Source organism: Sceloporus undulatus, chromosome 6 (assembly GCF_019175285.1).
Source record: "Sceloporus undulatus isolate JIND9_A2432 ecotype Alabama chromosome 6, SceUnd_v1.1, whole genome shotgun sequence".
Lineage (NCBI taxonomy): Eukaryota > Metazoa > Chordata > Lepidosauria > Squamata > Phrynosomatidae > Sceloporus > Sceloporus undulatus.
In genome coordinates, this window is record NC_056527.1 from 84,520,094 (window position 1) to 84,541,125 (window position 21,032).

A 21,032-nucleotide genomic window follows, 5' to 3' on the forward strand; every position below is an offset into this window, starting at 1 on the left:
GTTTTACCTTTAAGCCAGTTGTTATGGATTCAAGTTGTATTAGCACTGTGTATGTTGGGTTTTTTCCTATGCCTGCTCTACATACAATTTTTGTATTTTTTGCTCTTGTGGGCTGCTAGGGGTTGGTGACAGGAAAGGCAACGTTAAGGGCAACAAAATACTTAGCCCATGGAACAGATGGCAGAAATAATATGTAATTGCTATATCCCACTAGGATAGCTAATTTGAAAATACTTCCTTTATCTCAGGCATTCAGAAACTCAACAGTACCATCTGATAAGAACAGTTAACTGCCTTTACCAAAAACTAAATCCCATCCAAAAATTATCAAATCAATTTCTTCTGCTGCGTCAGCCAAAGGTACTCAGGCTATTTGCAGGTTTGCTGCATACGATTGTTCTATTGATGTCTGCTACACATAAAGATGCTGTGGGCTTATGATCTTGGAAATAGCATGTACAGGGCTCAACAGTCAACTGTTTGATCTTAAAAAGGTGAATGACTGAAGGAGGTAGTCACTAAGAGTCCTCCCATACTACACTTATTATAGCACTATAATTCTACTTTAATTGCCCTGGCTGAACCTACAGAATCTTAGGACATGTAGCTTGGTGAGGCAGTAGTATTCTCTGGCTGAGATTTAATATCCATCCTAAACTGTAGATCCTAGGCATCCAGGATTCCATAAATTGTAGTTATGACTGCTTAAGTAGAATCATAATGCAGTAACTATGTGGTGTGCAAGGGATCTAAGCAGAGTTGTTGTTCTATTAGTAAGACCAACTATTATCAAATAATGCCAGATACCAAAAAGGACTTATTTGTGGTTTTACAGCTAAAGACAACAGACAGGATTGTTCAGTTTTTTGAAAAAAGAAGATTTTTTATTTGTATGCCATCTGAACATCAGATATACCTGGTGTGTGTTAGCGTGAACCATTTGTACATTTGAAATTCATGGTGCCAAAACCCTCCCCCCAGACCAAAAAAATTAATACCTCCCCAGAACTTCTGGACTGACTGAGTTGGAGAGAAACTTAAAGAACATTACAGTGCAGGGAGGATAAAATCAGGGAAAGTAGCATGAGGAAAAATAAAAACATTCAGCCAGTTAAGAGATCTCATGCGAATGCAAAAATATTTTGTGGTATAGAAGAGTCATTTTACCACAACAAGTATAAGAAATTATAGAACAAAAGGAAAGATGAGAGCAGTGATGCAGGTTACACTATTCAGATGTCAGCAACACCTTAAATATAACTTCATCATTCAATGACATAATGCCAGGGTCAATCACACCCTGCTTCTCCCGCACAAGCACACCACCCAATGTTCCCCTAGATTTGCACAGAACTCGTCTTAAAAGGCAAACTACACTTTACACCTGCCAGAAGGATGCCGATGAAACCAGCATCACAGTTCTCCCCCCATGCTGCTGAAATGTCTAGTCAGTAACTAGTTTAACTGGAAGGTCACTTTGAGAAAGTAATGGAATAGTAGACCAGGATCTCCTCTCCTTCACTCCTCCCACAAGAGTGGATTGCCAAAAAATCCCATAACCACTGCTTTCTACGTACACACACACACACACTTGCCTCTTGAGTTGACAGTTTCAAGAGGCCAAATTTGGCACTAGGACCACCAACTGCTGATGAGTGCTTATCACACCACAATCTTCTCCTTCCGGATCTGCACCATCAGCTGGTGGCGTTGAGGAAACTCCATGTTTTGACACCACCATCACATAGCAAACCCTCCTAGATGGCCTCACAGGGATGGAAGAATTTACCACAGGAATGCAGTTTTTTACAGCATCCATGTGGCTGGTGTAATGTGCAGCCTTGCCCTAAAGCTCATCCATCTCATTCTGGATGTTCAAAGGGTGGCCAAGTGGTGAAAAGGCCTCTCTCTGGCCCCAAAACAGCCACCTGGAAGTAAGATCCATTTCCAGTTCTTTAAAAAAGGTGAACTTTAGGGAACAGAAGTTCAATTGTTCTTTCAACAGCATATTTTGTGAAGTTAAAAGGCAAGTACATTCTAGCCTTTCTTTAAAAAAAAACAGCATGCAGTACAGAACGAAGAAAACTTCAAAGTCACTGTTTAAAAGTGACTGGGGCCATCTCTTGTCCTTTTATGATGATGAAAAAGCATATTCAAGCACGAGCCTGTCTGCTAAGGCCTCAGAATTGAACAGGAAGGATTTTTAAGTTGAAGGAGGCCAACAATATTTTAACTGACTCTTCGGTAGTATAAAGATTGGTGTGGATTAGCAAACTCATCTCACTTTGGATGCCTGATGTCTCTTGAGTTCTGAACACAAGGTTAACATAGCACTAGCATTTTAAGTTGCTGCTTCACAGATTACAAAATTCCTCCACAGACCAAAGTACTATGGAGGGAGGTTGTCTGAAACCCCACTATCTGTACACATATCAAGAAGCTGCAGTCTTCCATCAGTTTCCAGTACATGTACACTTGTGTACCATCATGTTATGCTACAATGTATGTAAGAAATGCTTTCTGTGTAAGAATTCTGTGGACATACGAAGCAGTCTTTGGTGGCCAGGTTTCTACCATGACAAAAAGATTTAGCCTACCCCTCTGCCACCCTCAAGAAAATGGTAAGCATTTTTTTAAAGGTAGCATCAGCCTCTCTCCTTTTATTAGGATGCTGCCACTGCTTCCTTCCCCCCACCCCCCAAAAAGTTTTTTAAACATTATTATTTCCCCATCCCAGTACAAAGTTCAGCAGGTAAAAGGTTACATGGAAACTGGAACACACAATCGTATAGACAAGATGGATCAGATGAGGAAGTCTTAAAACTTTCCAAGTGAGAAGTAGAGCAAAAGGGGGGGTGGGGAACAAAAAATCTCCCCACCAGTCTTCTAGCCTTTTGTCCCGCCCCCCAAAGGTTTCACGCATCATTTCGCCAAAGCAATAGCCAATAGTTCCCAACTCTGCAAGAAAGAAAAAATAGAGCCATGTCATTCAAGTGAACAGCCCCTTTAGAAGGGATACAAAAATCTTTTATAGCCCTCACCATGTGCCACAGGAGCTCCTCACCTATGTTAGTTTCTTGGCTTTGTTGTATAATGAATCCACTACTTTACTCATATTCTGAATGGTCTCCAGCGCAGCTTCATATGTTTTGTCTACAGGCGGTTCATCAAAAATAATCAAGACGCCTTCACCTTGGTCAAGGATCCCTAACAAAAAGAGAGAAGTCTGAATTAAGTCTTTAAGCGAGGAGGTTATCCATTTCCCTTGAGATGACACTGCTGAGGTTTGATCAATATAGATATCAAGGAGAAAAAGGTTTTCAAGATTGGAATAATGCAAACCTCCAACCAGGTATGATGACCAAGAACCAAAACAAACCACTTTTGTTTTTTGGCCCTTGCTCATCTGCACCTTTGTTAATGTGTACTATTTGAGCAACTTGTCATACAAGTTGCCAAAGGTTGTGATGAGCACTAGCCAATCAATTTACTCACCATTTTATGACTGTGTGTCGCAGTAGGCAAAAAGAAAACTCACCGTGGAATTTCTTGTCCAGTATCATCTGAGAGAGCTTCCTTTCCACATCCGCCTGAAATTGAATCGGGAGATGATCAACTTCTCAGCATTAACCACAGGCCGGCTGATATTGGCATCTAGATGTTTTGTGATCCCTGGAATAATTTTGAAACACCGGCAAGATCTAGAATGGGCAACTTGTGGCCATCTAATATTAGACTTCAATTCCCATAAATCCTATCCAGTATAAACAATGGTGAGAGATGATGGGAGTTGCAGTCCAAAATTATTAGGAGGGCCATAATTTGTCCACCTCTGCAGTACATTACATATGGCCAAATGGCCGCAAGAGATGTTGGCCTTTTCTTTTAGGAAAATAATTGCTCTACACTTAAGTTTTTTCTGGTTTGTGAGAAATTGTTCCTACATTACACAGATGTATAATTTATAACAGAGCAATACATAGAATGGGGTACTTCCCCCATGCAAGCATTTGTGCTTACAGCAGTACAGTTAACAGTGTCAAGTTATATCAAACCCCCAAAGTGGGTACTGAAGTTTAATAAAATTCTTAGCATAGTGTAACTTCAGTTCTGATCTTTGCTCTCTTAACTCTGAAAACAGAAGTACCTATTTTTCTTTTAAAGATCATCAGATATATAGACAAATTGTAGACAAATATGTCCCTGAAAACTCTTGACACTGCTGGCACCATATTAACATATGCCCATAGATTGTAAGCCTTAGGGCAGGGAACCGTCCAATTAAAAAGATTGTATGTACAGCGCTGTGTAAATTTACAGTGCTTTATAAATAAAGGTTAATAATAATAATAATAATAATAATAATAATAATAATAATAATAATATCTATAACCAACGTACTTAAACTGTTTGTGAAAAGGCAATCAGGTTCTTACCTTGGACAGCTTGATAAGGCTAGATATGTGTTCAATCTGCAAAAGAAATCAAGAAAGGTCTACCAACCATGTCACTGGAAAGCAAATACATGTTATTTCTCTTTTGCTATGATTTGTAAAGGGTACCATATTCAGCAGTTGATTCTGCTCATTTTAATTTTCAAGTCCTCCTATCTCATTATCCAGTTACTTCCAGTATCTACTATGATTGTGTATTCCTGCATGGCAGGGGGTTGGACTGGATGGCCCTGTGGTCTCTTCCAACTTGATGATTCTATGACACTCACAGAATAGAGTTACAGAAGATCAGAGAAGATACCTTTTGCTGATCAAACCCTGTTATATAAAGAAATAATACCTCCATTCCCTTCCCTCTCCCTCTTGTCTCTTTCCCTGTTTGGATTGTGTTGTTGACATGTTCTTGATGAAGGATTGGTAGATACTGGCCCCTGAAAGGCCAGAATCATGCCATCCCTAGGCACAGAGAACTTGAGAACAAAACATCTACCTTTATGTAAATAGCAAGAGTTCATTTACTAAGGGAGGGTCTAGGATTCCTGTTGTGTTCCCTTGCTGGTTATCAGTTCCAAAGGTACTTAGATGTAATTAGTTCCTGCAACTTCCAGACAGACACTCAAAGCTATATGAGGCATTACTAGCCTGATGTAATTCTTATTTTGAACAAAAGCTTTCTTTCTATATGTGTTTGTTGATTCTTGTTGGAGCTTTGACTGTTTAGGCACACAGGATTTCCCCAAACAGAGGGAAAGGAAAAGAAGATTTGCATCACTTTTTCATCACTCTGCTTCCCATAGTAAAAGGGATGTGGAGAGACCATGAAGACAGATAGGAATGAAGAGCTCCAAGTTGGCTAGGCTTCCCATCTTTGCTCAAGGGCTCAGAGCATAGAAATCTAAACACCTACTTCACTGAATTGTCTTTTTTTCTCCAGAAACAACACAAGACACACCTTGAAACCCAGTACAAGCCAGGCAGTCACTCAAAGCACTCTTTAAAATTAATTGCTTGTTATAGAAAAATACTGATCATGATTCTCAACTCATCCACAACAGATCTGTTTAATTTTAGTCATTTCTGCCAGCCTTCTGAAACCTGGTGTCCACCATGTGTTGGACTACAAGTCCCATCACTGAGCCAGTATGCTGGGGATATGATAGGACTTGTAGTCAAACAATGTGGAGGGCAATGGAATAGATATGGCCAATTTACAGCTCCTAGTTGCACAAATAATTCACATTATTTGCGAATTTGGTTCTCCCACTTTCTCTAATCAAAAATGTAATTGCAGAATTCATAATGGTAGAAACCCAAGAACCCAGCAACTATAATTCAATGGCTGATCTGATGTTCCATGCCACTTCTCCTTTGTAAGAAATCTCCCATCTCATTCCCACTTCTATCTCAAAATTCTATCCACACAGTTCCAGCCCAATATCAATAGTTTAAAAGAAAATTATACCCCAAAAGATAAGTATAAGCAAGTAGGTCCACAATCAATGTTTTGCAAACCACCAATGATTCCAGTTTTTATGGCAGGTTTTTCTACTGCCATCCCATATGCTTGAAATCGTTAAAATAACATTTACTTCTTGGACAGAAAGAATCTGGAAACTTGTGTTCAGAGCAAGTTTATAAGGTTTAATTATGAAATCCAAGTAAACAACCAAAACCTCAAGGAGGTGGGAAAAACTCTACATTCTGGGGGAAAAAAAACCTTACCTGCACTCTGGAAAAAGGCTCAATAACCCTAATCAGGTTTTGTTCCAATAAGTTATCATAGAGTTTTCCCAAATGTGTGTTGATGATGGGGTCATCCCTGAGTTCCACTTTGTAATCTTTCAGAGCCTATGGAAAATGTGATTGAGTCAGAACGGAGTGCAAAGGACCATATACCAGTTATTTGTAGGCTACTGGGTAAAGTCTCTCTAAAGTAACTACCTCAAACTACTCATGCTGGACTTTGTATATGCTACATTTAATAAATGTTCCATATATGTTCAAGAAAAGGTGAATTATAACAATTTGCATACATTAGACATAATGTACTTTCTGTCACCTAATTTAGAGAATCATAGCAGAAGCTATGCAGGGGCCTGAAATGCCTTTCCTTGAGCTCTGAAAACAGTGCTCATTTTCTCTATGTAGACCTCTGAAGTTTCAGCAGGCGATAAACACATTTTTAAATTTAATTAAGCATGTTAAACAATCATAGGGTGACAAGTGACGCAACCCTCCTTGCACACGTGTATTTTGTTACATGTAAATTAGTGTCTTTGGTCAAAGCCTGGTAATCTGAATTTTCATTTCACAAGTAAGCTTCTATCTCTCGTGACTAAAGAAAAAAATGGAATTCCTGAAAATAAAACAGAGAAGACTGTTTCAAGTGGGAAAAACAAAGAAGACTTAAGAAGTGTGTTCCTTTTTTTTCTCTCTGGCCACTTTTTTCAACAAATCTCTTCACTATTTACTAACAGTGACTCTTATTTCTAAAGCAAATTTTAATTCTGTTAAAGAAGCCACACAAATCAAGTTGACTAATGAGAAGGTGGGATACTAAATACATTCCATCAGAAATGGCAGGGGGTTGGACTGGATGGCCCTTGTGGTTTTTTGCAACTCTATGAGTCTATAAGAAACATACCAATTTTGACTTTATATGCATGTGTGCGTGTGCTGCCTATGCACACAGACGGAAAGGAAGGATTTCAATATGGCAGTTCCCTTCCCAAGATAGGAACTTATAGCTTCCCAGCCTTCCTGATGTTCTACCATGAAGTTTCTGATTTGCTTTTGATCCACAGTAAGCATGGTGTAGTGGTTTGAGTGTTAAATTATGACTCTGGAGACCTGGGCTTGAATTCCAGCTCAGCCATGTAAACTCATTTGGTGACCTCAGGCAAGTCACACTCTTGCAGTCTGAGAGAATGGCAATTGCAAACCCTCTCTGATAAAACTTAGCAAGAAAACCCCATGATAGCTTCACCTTAGGGGTGCCAGAAGTCAGCAATGACTTGAAGGCACACAACAAGAACACCTGTGCATGTGTGTAAGTGGACCATCTTCATGTTTTGATTTAACCCTCAACGGTATTAAGAGAGTCTCCTTTTTCTTGCTAGAACAGACTAAAACAGCTATCTTTTTGAAAATTGCCAATAAGCTCAGTATATCTATACTCTTCCAATTTTCAGAAAAGAAGAATTAAAGCAGATATTAAGGAGAAAAGGCTGGAATTCCAAGTGAATTTCTTATACAGTAGACCTGACTGACCTTAATGAGACAAACAACTGAGTAGACATGATACAATTGAATTCTTCTAGTCCAACACAGTGGTCAACAATGGGCAATCAGACCTTCCCAGAAAGTTCAAAAGTAAGGCATATCGGAGTAACTTCAACTCCAGTTCCATTGGAATAGACCCATGGGTATCAATGGCGGGTTACAGACCGCCCATTTGGGGCGGTCTGGCCCCACCCCTTTCCCCGCCGGAGCAGGGCCTCAGCGGCCAGAACGGCAGCCGTTGAGGCCCCGATCCGCCGCTTTTCGGGCTGCGGGGAAGCGGCAAAAGGCCGCTTCCCCACAGCCTGAAAAAGGGGTGTCCCTGGGGCTTCAAGCCCCAAGGACACCCCGCGGCGGCGGGGAACAGAGAAAGGGGCCGCTTGGCCCCTTTCTCATTTAGTCCGCTGGGCGCAGCCATCTGAAGGCTGCGCCCAGCGGACTAAACCCGGAAGGAGCTCCGAAATGGAGCTCCTTCCTGCTCCGTGTCCAGGGCGCACTAAGTGCCCTGGCGCAGAGCTACTACGTCATGGACGCGCCGCCCTTTCGTAACCCTAGTGCATGACGAATACACACTTAAGTGCCGGTCTGTAACTGGCCAATGTGAGAAATGATTGCTAACAAGACCCCATTCATTTAAATGGGCCTACTCAGGACTAAAACTGGATTTAGTTCAGTGAAGGTACCCTTCTGTTTTTCCAGACATTGAGATTCATACTCCTTAATGTGGCAACTCCATTTCTTAGGCATATAAATTTATCTAATAAAAGGAAAATCAGTCTATGTATTTCTTTATTATGCTTGCTCACCTTTTTAAAGTCATCCAGTGATCGATTTTTACTGGCCTGTGCCACACATTTTAGCGCTTCTGTCTGTAAAAGAAAAGAGAGCTGACTTTGGCATTCTTCTGGACCACAACAAATAGAGGTTGTAGTTACAACATCGACTTCAGAAAAAATGCCTTAGTAGGCTACAAAGGAATTCAGAAAGGGTTCTTGACAAGAATTCTAAAAGTGTTTTAACTGCATTAGCAAACACTTAACCAAAGTAATTGCTAAAGAGAAAAGAAGTTCTCACAACAAAAGAATTCCAACCTTGACAGCAAAGGACTACCCAACTGTAATTATATAACATCTGAAATTGTCCAAGTATTCTTGGAGCAGAGATTCATCTGCAAGTCAGCCAAAATCAGTGGGAAACTGACAGTAGTAGCTATGGTTGAAAGATTCCTCGAGGACAGAAAAGGTAACTCAGCATTTCTATACCTGTCTGCCCGCATACCGCAGTGCAAGCTTCCCGCTCACCAATGCCTGCACGTCCTCAGGCCTAGAAAGACAGAACACAAAACAAAAAGAAATGTTGATTCACTGAATCTTAGAAAACAAGCCATCATAAAAGCTCACTACATAATGTCTGATATTAGTTTTTAGACAAAAGCACTGAATTCCCCCACTGAAAATACCATACTGAATAAGGGCATAATCCAGAGACATCTAACAGAAAGAGAGAAACCAACAAGAATAAGAACATTTCTTTAGTTTAGATTGGTGACTGAGACAAAGAGGCCTGTATGCAGTTATGTAAGTGGTCACTAACACTAAGTCATAAAGAGAAAAGAAATCCCAGAGCTTCTATCATTTGCTAACATTAAAGACAGACAGCACTTATGTGTATTATCTCATAGAAAAACTTCTACTATTTCTCTTTACCAGTGCATGTTGTATATGAGAAAAAGGAAAACTGTAAGCAGGTTTTGTTTGTCCCACACTTGCCAAAGCCTAGAACTGAACACAGGATCATTGCTTCAAGGATCAGAACTCCTTTTGCTTCAGTGAAGCAACTAAGACAGTAAGGAGGCTGATCACACACATACTCAGAGAGTAAAGAGCATAGAATCAAATGGTTAATTATCTTGAAGAATTGCTACTTTTCAACACTTCCTAGCCTTCACAGTCAGAGAAAAGGAAATCAGTGTTGTGTACCAATAATGCAATTCCTATATGCAAAAGAGTAGAGTGACATTTGCAACAGTTTCAAAAAAAGGCAAGTAGTGTGCTTTTTTAACCCCGTTGATCATTAAGCCTTCTTCTCCTTCCCTGCATTGCTCCTAGCATGCATGTCTTATCAACAGCTGCCAACATTTGCAACTCAAACAATCAACACAAGAACCTTCACATTTTATTTCACTTTGCAGACTCCTATTGTCAGTGTGGATGTTAAAAAGAGGGAGGAAACAAAGAATTGTTGCATTCCTTTTATGATATAGTGAACTACATACAAGTTCAGCATGATCTTGCACAGCAGCATATACTTCAATGCTGTGATGGCTTTGGGGCTGTCGATGGAATCATAACCCTCAAACGCCTCATAAAAATAAGAATATGCTGTCTTCCAATCTTTTTCTTCCGCTGCATGGATGATGCCTGTTAAAGGAGAATGCAAACACATAAAAAACAAGCCCATATTAGACCACCATGGCAGGGACGTAGCTAGGATTTTAGGAAGGGGGGGTGTCCAGACTAAGTGCCACCATTATAATGGGGCTTGGGTGCGGTGGTGCAGCAGCACGCACCATTCATTTTTCTAATGGAAGGGGGGGTCCAGACCCCAAGAACCCCCCCCCATGGCTACGTCCCTGACCATGGATTCACCTTCAAGACAACAGAAGCGAAAATGCACCTGCTAAGTCCTACACATTAATTCATAGAGACTACTTTGAACTATCACCCCTTTCACTTCCTTTGCTGAAGAATTCAAATTTCAGATTGTTCACTGCATCCCTTCAGCCAATCCCACAAATCCTCTGCATATGAAACAGGCTAGTTCAATTTCCATATGCACACCTTTGATCTAATATTTAACACTTTCACTGAGATGGTTTTACTAGCAGAATGAAGAAAGAAACAAAAACATGTTAGCCACAAGGACTGGCCAAAAGAATGAGAAAACACTATTCAAGTTTATATTTCAGGAGAAGTTTTAACCCAAACTTCATCTAATAGGTCTATTAAATTATGGCACATCTACTACTGACATGACATACCTGACTGCATATCCAAAGCTGCCTGCAACTTGGGTGGACAATAGATTGCATTGGCTGTGGTCCGGGCTGAGGTTAATGCTGCTCTTGCTTTTGGCAAGTTGCTCAAGGCATGATAGGTTTTGCTCTCTAGGAGCTGCACTTCAACTAAAAGAGCCTTGTCATCCATCTTCTTCAATTCCCGCAAAAGCTGTGAACCTGACAAAAACATACAATACACCAAACAATAAGAAAAGTCAGTTTTTACTCAAGGCCTTCCTCAGGTCTCTCAGGTATTTAATCGTGATCATTTTGTTCAAGAGAAATTAAATGATCAATGTGCAGAAAGCCACAGTAGAACACTATCTATCTTTGATGGGAGAAACTAGTTTTACATTCTCAGTTCTATTTGAAGCTTACTGGGAAAATCAAATTCCATGAGACTGAGATGCTTGACAGACCGCCATGAAGGGGTGGTGGGATGCTGCCCCTTTCCTAGCAGGATTTGGGCCGTGGCAACCTCACTCTGCGGCCCCGACCTGGCCTTTTGAGGGTGTAAAAAGCAGTTCCTTTTTGCACCCTCAAAAGGATGCCATAGCCACGGTAGTACAGCTATATGATATTCCTTTGGCTCTGTGACATATGGACGTGGCGCCAGGAGTGCCATGATGCTGTGCTTCATGTGGAGCAGTGCGCAGTATCATGGCACCCTGGGGGCAGTCAGGGTAGGCATCATCTGGATGCGACACCCTGACTCTGTCCCCAGGCTGGTCTGTACAGGGCCTGAATGAGATCCAAAAGAAGTGTCCAGTGTATCTGTAGCCCAATACTTTTATATATGAAAACAAACTGTCCTTCCTTTCTCCAAGCACCAAGGGGAGTTCCCCCCTTACCCCAAAATCAAGTAATGAAAGACCCTGACAATTAAGTCACCATGTGTGTCTGACTGAATCAATTCAACAATTAGTAAGAGAGTTAACTATCTGTACTCTGGGCATGTAATGCATCCAGCACACATCTTAATTGCTTCATCTTAACCGAACCTGGTCACCGGAACAGCTAAGGTCAAACAGGGTGATGTGGGCAGACTTCCAAGAATTAAGAGCCAGAGTCTAGATGGCAAAATATCAATTTTTTAAGAAACTGCAATTATGTGGTGAACTGAGAACTGACAGACATGCTACCATTTGCTTCTGATCAAACCTTGAGATGTCAAAAGAGCTGTTGGAATCTCCTTTTTACAAAGTCTTTTACACCAGACCAACCCCCCTTTTCAATCCTGACCTCTGCCTAGCTGAAAGATATTTAGCAACAATGGCACGATGGTAAAGGAGGGTTGGAGAAACACAGACTTTCAGTATCAGTAGTGCGTCTGTAGTAAATAATGCAACAAAGTTTAAGTTGGGAAAGAATGTGAATCTATTCTAGTGGCTACCACTGCAGCTACAACAGGCAAGGTAAGCAGCTGTTGCCTATAGAATCCCTTACAGAACATGGATGAAGAGCAAAAGAGAGATTCAGTGAAAACAGATAAGCCTGCTGCAGCAGCTGCCTCCAGCATGTTTTTAAAAAGCACGTATATGGCCACCAAAATGTAAATCATAATAAAAGTGTTGGAGGCTCATTAAAGGAAAAATTATACTTGGATTCATTTTGGAAGAAGTTTTCAAGTAGAGGGTTAATTTAAAAAGAACTTATGCAAGGCTTACCTGACCTGATTGTTTTATTTCACATGTGCACACTGTTAGTTTTAGATAAAAAGTTTGACAAAACATGTTGAATGGCTCATCTTAAATGAGATGTAGAAGTCTATTCCTATTCTTTTCATGTTGTTTCTGCCTCTGGTAAAAAAAATTCTGTAAAAGACTAATGCTCAGGAACATACCTACTTTGTTAACTGAGGTATACCTGTACATTTATTTATATATGTAATACTTGATATCTGACAGCTGAATGTGCAAACTTAAAAAGCATAGCATTTAATGTGATACGAAGCTCTCTCCATGAGGCTATAATGTCCATTCACACCCACAACTCCACATGTAATATTGCAATCAAGTGATGAATGTGATTCTGTAAAGCCCACAAAAGTGAGCATTTAGCAGCTCCCCCCCCTTCCCTATCAGTATGAAATTCTTCATATAAATACCAAATTGCGGGCAGTTCATAGTTAACTTACCTAACTGCAATGCTTCTTGGTACCGTTTAGTGTCAAAGTACAAAGACACCAGCCTTGCCTACAAGATGAAAAGATGTATGAATTTTAATGAAGACTTCTCTGTGAGTACTACCTATCTACAAAAGAAGCATGATCCATGGGAAACAGAACAGAGAAGGTCCTTGCTGGAGACCATTATTGCTTCTATCAGTAACCACAAATCTTATGCGCTACAAACACTAGTAAATGCATACGACTACTTTTTTATTCTTTTAAAAAACTTTAACTGTTGGATTTGCATAGATGTTAACAGACAGATGTTAACTTTCATAAATAGTTTCAAATCTATTTCAGTGTTGAATAAATTATAGATAAAACATTTATAAAAACAGTCATGGATATGCTAATACAAGAGAAGATAAGGTATTATATGAGTTTGTTGTTAAGTGTATTATGAAAGGTTCTGAGGAGAGTACATCATTCCAGTTCCACAAGTGATAGGCTGGAGGCTTCAAGACCTGTATACTGTCATTAATATATTCTATGAAAGGATACCAACATTCCACAAATGATTTTCGTTTTGTAAATCCTATAGTAGGTGACTTTTTATCTGATAGTTTCTGCATTAAACATACTTCCCATAGCCTATTCCATTAGTTTTTGAGGGGTAGATTTCCTAGTTTCCAGTTTTTTGCAATTTTAAGTGTAGGAAGAAGCACATTAGATCTTTATACTATAGGTTTTCGATTCTTAACTCTTTTTCAACTGGGGAACATGCACTGTTTCGTTTGCAGTGTAGATACAGTAAAGAACTTGCCAGAGATGCAAGTCTTCTTTCAAAGTGAAAGGTCAGAGCAGTTCGCCCCAGTCATCATTTGTAAAACCTCAGAAAATGTCAACAGTGACTTGGATATCCAGCGGAGAGAAACATGAAATAGTATAATGTGTAATACATGGACAGGCAGGACATCAGGTTTCTAAACTTGTGTGTAGCAAGTGAGAGATCAGGTTGTACACTTTAATTATATCAAAGAATGCCATGCCATGCCCTACCTCCAGAGCTTGGCGCAGGAATGTCCTCTTCTCTGATTTGGCCCATTCAATGCATTCAAGACACAGGTCAACCTAAAAGAAAGACATTTAATCTTTCTTGTAGTACTTACACCAATCAACCACCACCGCTACCATCTGGAGATCATTTACATGAACTTCTGTTTCCCTTTTACTGCATGTGAGCAGCTAGAGGAACACCTGCAAATACTGTTTTTTTCAATAGGCAGGTGTGCGCCTAATCTTAAGCTCATCTCACCTCTTGTCCTGTTGCTGCCTCCATGTCTAGGAACAGGTCTAGCAGTGATCTAACCAGGCGGGCTGCTTTTGCCTTGCTGATGGAGTTCAAGAAAGGACGCACATACTTCAGAAGCCCTCCAAGTTCTGTATTTAAAGCAAAGTAGTCAAGAACCAGCATCATTTAAGCTGCAAGTAGACCTTACCACAGGAGCCAAAAGCCACATTTCAAAGACACTCTGGGATGCCAATGACCACACAATTCTAAAAGTAAGGAACCAATTTTCTCCAGCAGGAACACATGATGGCTTTGACTGCCATCAAACCTTCAATGTGATTTTTGCATTATCTTTATGTGGCATATGCTTCCATCTAGCAGCTTTTCCAGTACTAATTTCTATTTTCTCTAATTATTTTAACATTTTAACTACTATGGCCACTGGCAACATTCAAGGTGGTCTTCATGCATGGTGAAGCAAAAGACGTATTTATATGCCTCACCTTGTATTCCTTCCAGTTTAAGAATGCCTTCAAGGGCTTGTGTGTATGAGACTCCAATTCAAGACCAATGATTTATTTCAAATTATTATAGTATGTATGTCTAAGGTGGTGGATTACACTTTTATGTGAAGTATTCTGTGTACAAATAGACATTTTGTTGCACACAAAATTTAGCTGCCCACAACATTAGCTTACAAACAAAATGCTCAGTCTAAGAATGACCAGAGATGTCTTCACATCTTTAGTTATACAGTTATACCAAATCACGGCCTTCTTGGAAAACAAATACATCACTTAAAGTCATGCCACCAGCAGTTATCAATCTAACTCAGGGATGAATAATATGTGGCCCTCCAGAAATTGCTGGACTGCAACTCCCAATCTCCCACACCACTTGGCTATTCGGGGTAAGTATGATGGAAGATGCAGTCTAACAACATTTGTAGACCCACCTGTTCCTCACTCCTGTGCTAACACCTAGCTTAACAAGAGAAAAGGTTCCTTTGTTAAATGTTCACTAGGGGCCATGGTAGAGATGATGTTCATGGCATGACTGGCTTTGGCAGGCCAGTTTGTCTTAATAGCAGCACAACACAGGGCAGAAAGTTAAGTTCCTTGCTGTAGCTGTTACAGTAAGCTCTCCATATCCATGGATTATTTTAATCCATGGATTCAAGCATCCATGGCTTAAAAACATTAAAAATATATATAAATTCCAAAAAGCAAACATTGATTTTGTCATTTTATAGAAGAAACTTCATTTTATTATGCTACTGTATTTAATGGGACTTGAGCATCCATGGATTTTGGTATCCACGGAGGGTCCTGGAACCAAACCCCAGTCAATACGAAGGGCCCACTGTATTTGGTAAATATCATGCAAAGGCTAGTCCTACAGAAGCAAAGTGGTAATGCGCATGGATTGTCACACTACTATGTTCTGTAGCTAATGGGCAGCAGTTACATTTACATAAACCTCAGTTTTCAAACAGTCTGAGCAAGAACAAAGACGATTCTGTTGTTGTTGTTATTCCACATTAACTAATCTACAATGTTATCAGAACTTTGACATCCCTCTGTAAAAGGAAGAGTGATCTTGCCCTAATGGGGACTCATAGATGACCACACATTCATGGCACTATAGGGCCAATTACTAATGGTTACACAGCACTTTTGTGGCTTTTTGGCTCAGCATTCAAACTGTTATAGTGCCTTTGGTTCAATAAAACTGTTTTCAACATGGACCAAATTCTCAATTCAGAACTTCAAAAATGTATGTTTTTGTCCACCCATATCTTAGGATAGTACAGCCAACTATACCTTTAATACTGCAGATATTACAGTTGTCTACTGCATAGAACAACTACACTTGTCCCTCCAATAGGCTTTGACTATTCATGGATTTTATCAATATGCTCTCTCTAGGAATATCTATGTCATCCAATGCAACTCTATTGCCAGGTTTATCCAAAAGTTCACCCTGAAGGAACTAGGGATTCCTAGAAATAACACTCCACTGGGCATCTGTAGCTCCTCCAGTGCAATTTATGGTCAATGTCTGGCACATATTAACCACGGAGTTGCACTGAACGACCTAGAGATTCCTAGAGATGTGTTCTCTCAGGTACAAACATAGTGTTTTTGTTATTTGTGGTTTTTCCACATTCATGAGTGTCTTGTGCCCGTAACCTCAGTGAATGTGGAGGGACAAGTGTAATGCATTACTATCTCCTTTTCTGCAGCACTCTCAAGCTTTCTCTCCCACAAATACCAAGTGAAATCCTGCCCCTGAAGGTGAAAGATCATCCTCCAAAGCTAAAATAAGAACCATCACTGTTCTTTGAGTTTCTCATGAATGGCATATTACCTTGGCACATGCACACACACACACACATGCATTAAAATGCAATTGAAACCATGGACCTCCAATCGGAAGAGACTTCCATTTGTGACTTTGGGCTGATTTTTAGTGAAAAACTGGCTGGTGTGGTCTGCTGCAGGGGCAAAAATTGGTCTTTATCTCCTATGCCCATACATTCCCTAGAACAGGGATGCTACTCATCAAATTACGGCCCCTTTCTCCCTCATTAATGCAAGATCAACATGACAGCCTTCAAGTTAATGGCAGGAAACTATTCATTTTAGAATGACTCTCAAGCTTTATAGCATCAATGTGAACTGTGTGGCCTGAAGGCTATATGCATATGAGAGAGCCCCCAAAGGCTCTGGCACTCCCTCCAAAACATTTCAACCCTAAAAATTTGTTTTTCAGAAAAATTGTACACAAATTAGGATTGTAAAATGCTGGATTTCTTGGGGGAGGGGTCCCCTTCCCCAAATAATCAACTCCAGCCCCAAAAGGTGGATGGATGTGACATGTTATCCCTTCCAGTTACCAAAAATGGTGGTTATCATGATGTGCTGTAACCCTTGGGAGAAGCCATAAATGGGGTGTTGTCCTCCAGTTCCAGTGTGTGCCCACCCTACTTTATATGAATGAAACAGAACACAGAAAGCAAAAGAGGAGGAAGGAATTAAAGGTCTCCTTCTTAAAGTCAACCAGTGCAATCCACATTACTGTAAGCCACAAGTGGATGGCAGGTACACGACCAAAAAATATTGGCTGCGCTTTTAAGTCAGACAATTCAGCATGGATAGGTCCTTTTACAAATGCATGCACTTGGGGAATTTATATGCAAGCAACTGATGGAAAGGTGCCTCCAATATAGGTATGGGCTGAGTCTCTTGAATTACATGATTTTTTTTTTTTTTGGCAAGACTAACTTGAAATTTAGGGATAGGAACAGATCTAATATGATGTACTAGGAATTAGCTATGTAATAATAATAATAATAATAATAATAATAATAATAGGTAATGTCACATGTTTAATGGGTTACTGTTTTCCTTTAGAAAAGCTGCCAGAGAGGCAGTCTTATTTGATTACAGGCACCCCTCACATTTCAATGGACAATTCACCCTTTCAACTCTATTAAATTACCAGATCCCATTGATTTGACACATGGTCTGCCCTTTCAACATATGTAGGCACAAATATAAGTATGAATACGTGTATAGTGCTGTGTTATAGGTGCATGACGCCATGAATAACTTCTACAGTACATAGTGCACAGACTGAACAAAAAACATTTTGCACAATTAATTTGCAATCACACACTGCTTTTTTAAAAACTCAATGTCATCTTTTCCTTCAATCTGTGTACTGTAATATGTAGGAGCCATTTGTGGTGTTGTCATTATACAGTATTTTACAAGTGTTCATACATAGATTTGTGCTTATATAGTAATATAATAAAATACACAATAATACGGTGTTCCGTATTTCAATGATTTCCAATTTCTGATAGCGCTCCGGTCTCTAATCTTTTTAATAAGTGGGGGACTACTGTATTATAAACACGGGGTTTACCTTCTGCCTGTCCCGTCTTGGCCAAGAGACTCCCCAGTTCCAGGATGCTCTGCTCCTTGACTTGCACCGCCTCTTCATCGTTCTCTTGGACATCCCGCTTCACTAAGGACAAAGGCGTTGGCCAGAGAAGACAAGCCTCTAACAAATCAATGTGTATGCATTCCTATCCTCCCTCTCCATTCTAAAATTAAACAGTTTCTTGTGAGCCAGTACTAACAACATGACAACTTATATTATGGGATATTTGAGATGGAACAAAATATTTCAGTAACGTAAGACAACTCATAAAAAAAGAAAGATCACATTTATAAGAGGCTTTGTGACATCTGGCATAATACTGTCACAGCTGCACATGCATGGCTGCCATTATGAAAATGAACCTTTGTCATGTGCTACTATGTCACCTGATACTGGTTCAAAATACACTACAGAAATAATCCAGTTTGAGACCACTTAAACTGCCCTGGCTCAATGCTAGGGAATTCTGGGTACTGTAGTTTTGCTTCTAACATTTGAGATATCAGACTCTACTCCATCTAGCCAAGCACCTCATTACTACCCACAGCGGCCAAAAAGACGCCATTGAGACGGCTATAAGCAGGGCATAAGTTCCCTTGTGTTTCTATTCTTGGCCGTTGGCATTCAGCAGCATGCTACTAGTACTATAGCTGGAGGCTGCATATAGCCCTACTGAGTCACATTTTAAATGCCGTATAAGCTAATACTAGGATCACATCTGGTGGACATGCTCCTCGTTCTCACTCCCTGTATCTAGTTACTGTGGAAGCTAACTGCTATGGAGAGAGAAGGTATCGAGTTTGGTTTGTTCCTAGAATGACAGCCATCTACATTGGGGAAATAACCCGGTTTGGTACCTCTTTAAGTGTCCTGGCTCATGGCTATGGAATTCTGGGAGTTGGAGTCTGTTGTGGGGCCCGGGCCCCACAACAGACTCCAACTCCCAGAATTCCATAGCCATAAGCCAAAGCGGTTCCAAACCGGGTTATTCCTCCAATGTGGATGTTGTCACTCTATGCCCTCCTCCTTCCACTCAGCAGCCACGGCTTCCTGGCTCTCTCTCCATCCTCCCTTCCCTCTCGGCCGCCAAGCATCCCTCTGGGAAGCCTCCATCCCAGCCAGACCCGGCTCTGCTTCTGAGCCGCTCATGGTGAGTCAGCAGCGGCTCCATCATCCGGCCTCCCTTGGGCCCCTTCCCCAGCGGGGCTCCCTCCTTCCTCCCCCGCCTGGCTGCTGCCCTTCCTCACCGATGGAGTGGAGGATGCCGATGGAGGCCTCTCGGTCGGTGCTCAGCAGAGACTGGGCACGCTGGAACTCCAAGCCCGCCGCAGCCGCCATCTTAAAGAAACCCAAACTCGCTCACTCACGCCGGCCGGAACCACAGGGCCTCACTTCCGCCGGAAGCCGTTTTACCCCCACTTCCGGCTCTTAGCCAGCCTCGGCGTCACTCAGCGCCGTTCTTGCCTCTCTGTCTCTCCTCTCTATGGTGGAACGTTCACCCGCGTCTACTGCGCATGCTCCTCCGGATGCTTTCTGGGGAATGTAGTTTTTCGGCCTCTCAAAGGGACCAATAGGGTTGTTGCTAGGAGACCGTAGCAGGGATCTGCGTTTCTGGTGTCTCTCACTGACTCAGGTCCAAAACACACTGCAGAAATAATAATAACAATAATAATAATAATCCAGTTTGAGTCAGCTTAACTGCCTTGGTCCAATGCTAGGGAATTGTGGGAAGTGTAGTTCTGTGAGACATTTAGGCTTCTCTGTCAGAACTCTGGTGCCACAATAAACTACAAATCCCAGGATTCCCGAGCACTGAGGCATCACAGTTAAAGCGGTTTCAAACTGGATTATTTCAGTTGATGTTCAAACTTTTGCCTATTATTTATTTCATTTTTAGGCCACCTGGAAAGGGACCAAGGCAGCTCACAAGATAAAAACACGTTAGAAGCTTTACTTCAAAAATTTAAGAACAATTAAAACAATCCGGTTAAAGTGGTATAAAATTAACATACAAAACACCCACAAATTAAAAGCATAACTTTTGCCATATACAGGAACCAGGAAATGTCAGATGTTTAACCTAGATTCAGAAAAGGAAAAGGCACTAGGGGTCATATTGCAAATATATGTTGGATAATGGAGCATCCCAAAGAACTTAAAATCAGCTTAGGCTTTATAGCAAAGCCTTTGATTGTGGATGGAGGGGAAAGAATGGTTTCCAGTTAACAAGGGGGTCAGAGAAGGCTTCATTCACTCTGTATCTTTACTTTATACACAGAATATATCTTGTTGATACAAGGATGAGGTTGCAAGGTGCCAAACCCACACACAACAACCAGATGGAGAAAAAGGCCACAGCTCTATTGTTTACAGCTGAAAACAGGGTTGGCCAAAAGCATGGGTCCAGATCCAGATATTGATCAATCTGACTATTGATTGATGAACCCCACTCCACCATAGGGATGACAGGGGAACCAGCTGGCTGGTGTCCATGTTAACCCCTGTCACCAGAGAATGCTGGCAAGGCATCCACCCCTGCCTGGACAACAGCCTATCCATGCCAAACACCCTGCATCCCATAAGGGGACTCCTATAAGTTAGCCTGCAATACACTGGGGAATGATATGTGGGATCCATGACCCATGTTGTCACGCCTCCACAGTTGTGGCAAATGACAAACCCAAACCCACAGAGGCCAAATAGCTGAATCAAATGTAGCTCCCCGCCAGCTGCTAAAAAGAGGATGGGACAAAGGTCCAGGCATGAGTGAGAGCAGGCTGGCAGCGGGCGGGTTTATATAGGCATCTACCTGACCAGAGTGAAGCCTAACAGAGCTTCCTCCAGTCTGGAACATCAGTCAATGAGCAAGTAGGGGTTCTTACTCATTGG

The 21,032-nt window shown here is 41.0% G+C and overlaps 1 protein-coding gene across 1 annotated transcript; it reads right to left on the reverse strand.

Annotated features, from left to right (window-relative positions):
* Window positions 1-862: 862 nt before the first annotated feature.
* On the reverse strand, window positions 863-19,547 carry PSMD11 (proteasome 26S subunit, non-ATPase 11). The gene is made up of 14 exons (XM_042475088.1): window positions 19,391-19,547; window positions 18,126-18,227; window positions 14,217-14,341; window positions 13,961-14,032; window positions 12,929-12,986; window positions 10,774-10,968; window positions 10,009-10,153; window positions 8,996-9,056; window positions 8,540-8,602; window positions 6,177-6,302; window positions 4,437-4,472; window positions 3,539-3,590; window positions 3,065-3,207; window positions 863-2,958 (listed from the first exon to the last, which is right to left on the reverse strand). Exons 1-13 carry the CDS (start codon window positions 19,479-19,481, stop codon window positions 3,065-3,067), a joined length of 1,269 nt encoding a protein of 422 aa, XP_042331022.1. The 5' UTR covers window positions 19,482-19,547; the 3' UTR covers window positions 863-2,958.
* Between the last annotated feature and the right edge of the window lie 1,485 nt (window positions 19,548-21,032).

What these genes read in the sequence shown, in the direction of transcription:
- PSMD11 (XM_042475088.1), bottom strand. Translation starts at nt 19,481, where the DNA reads ATGGCGGCTGCGGCGGGCTTGGAGTTCCAGCGTGCCCAGTCTCTGCTG. An exon ending in TGCGGTATGCGGGCAGACAG is followed by an intron (nt 8,603 to 8,995) that starts GTATAGAAATGC and finishes TTTCTTTTACAG; the next exon opens with ACAGAAGCGCTAAAATGTGT. An exon ending in AGCCTTTTTCCAGAGTGCAG is followed by an intron (nt 4,473 to 6,176) that starts GTAAGGTTTTTT and finishes TTTCTTTTGCAG; the next exon opens with ATTGAACACATATCTAGCCT.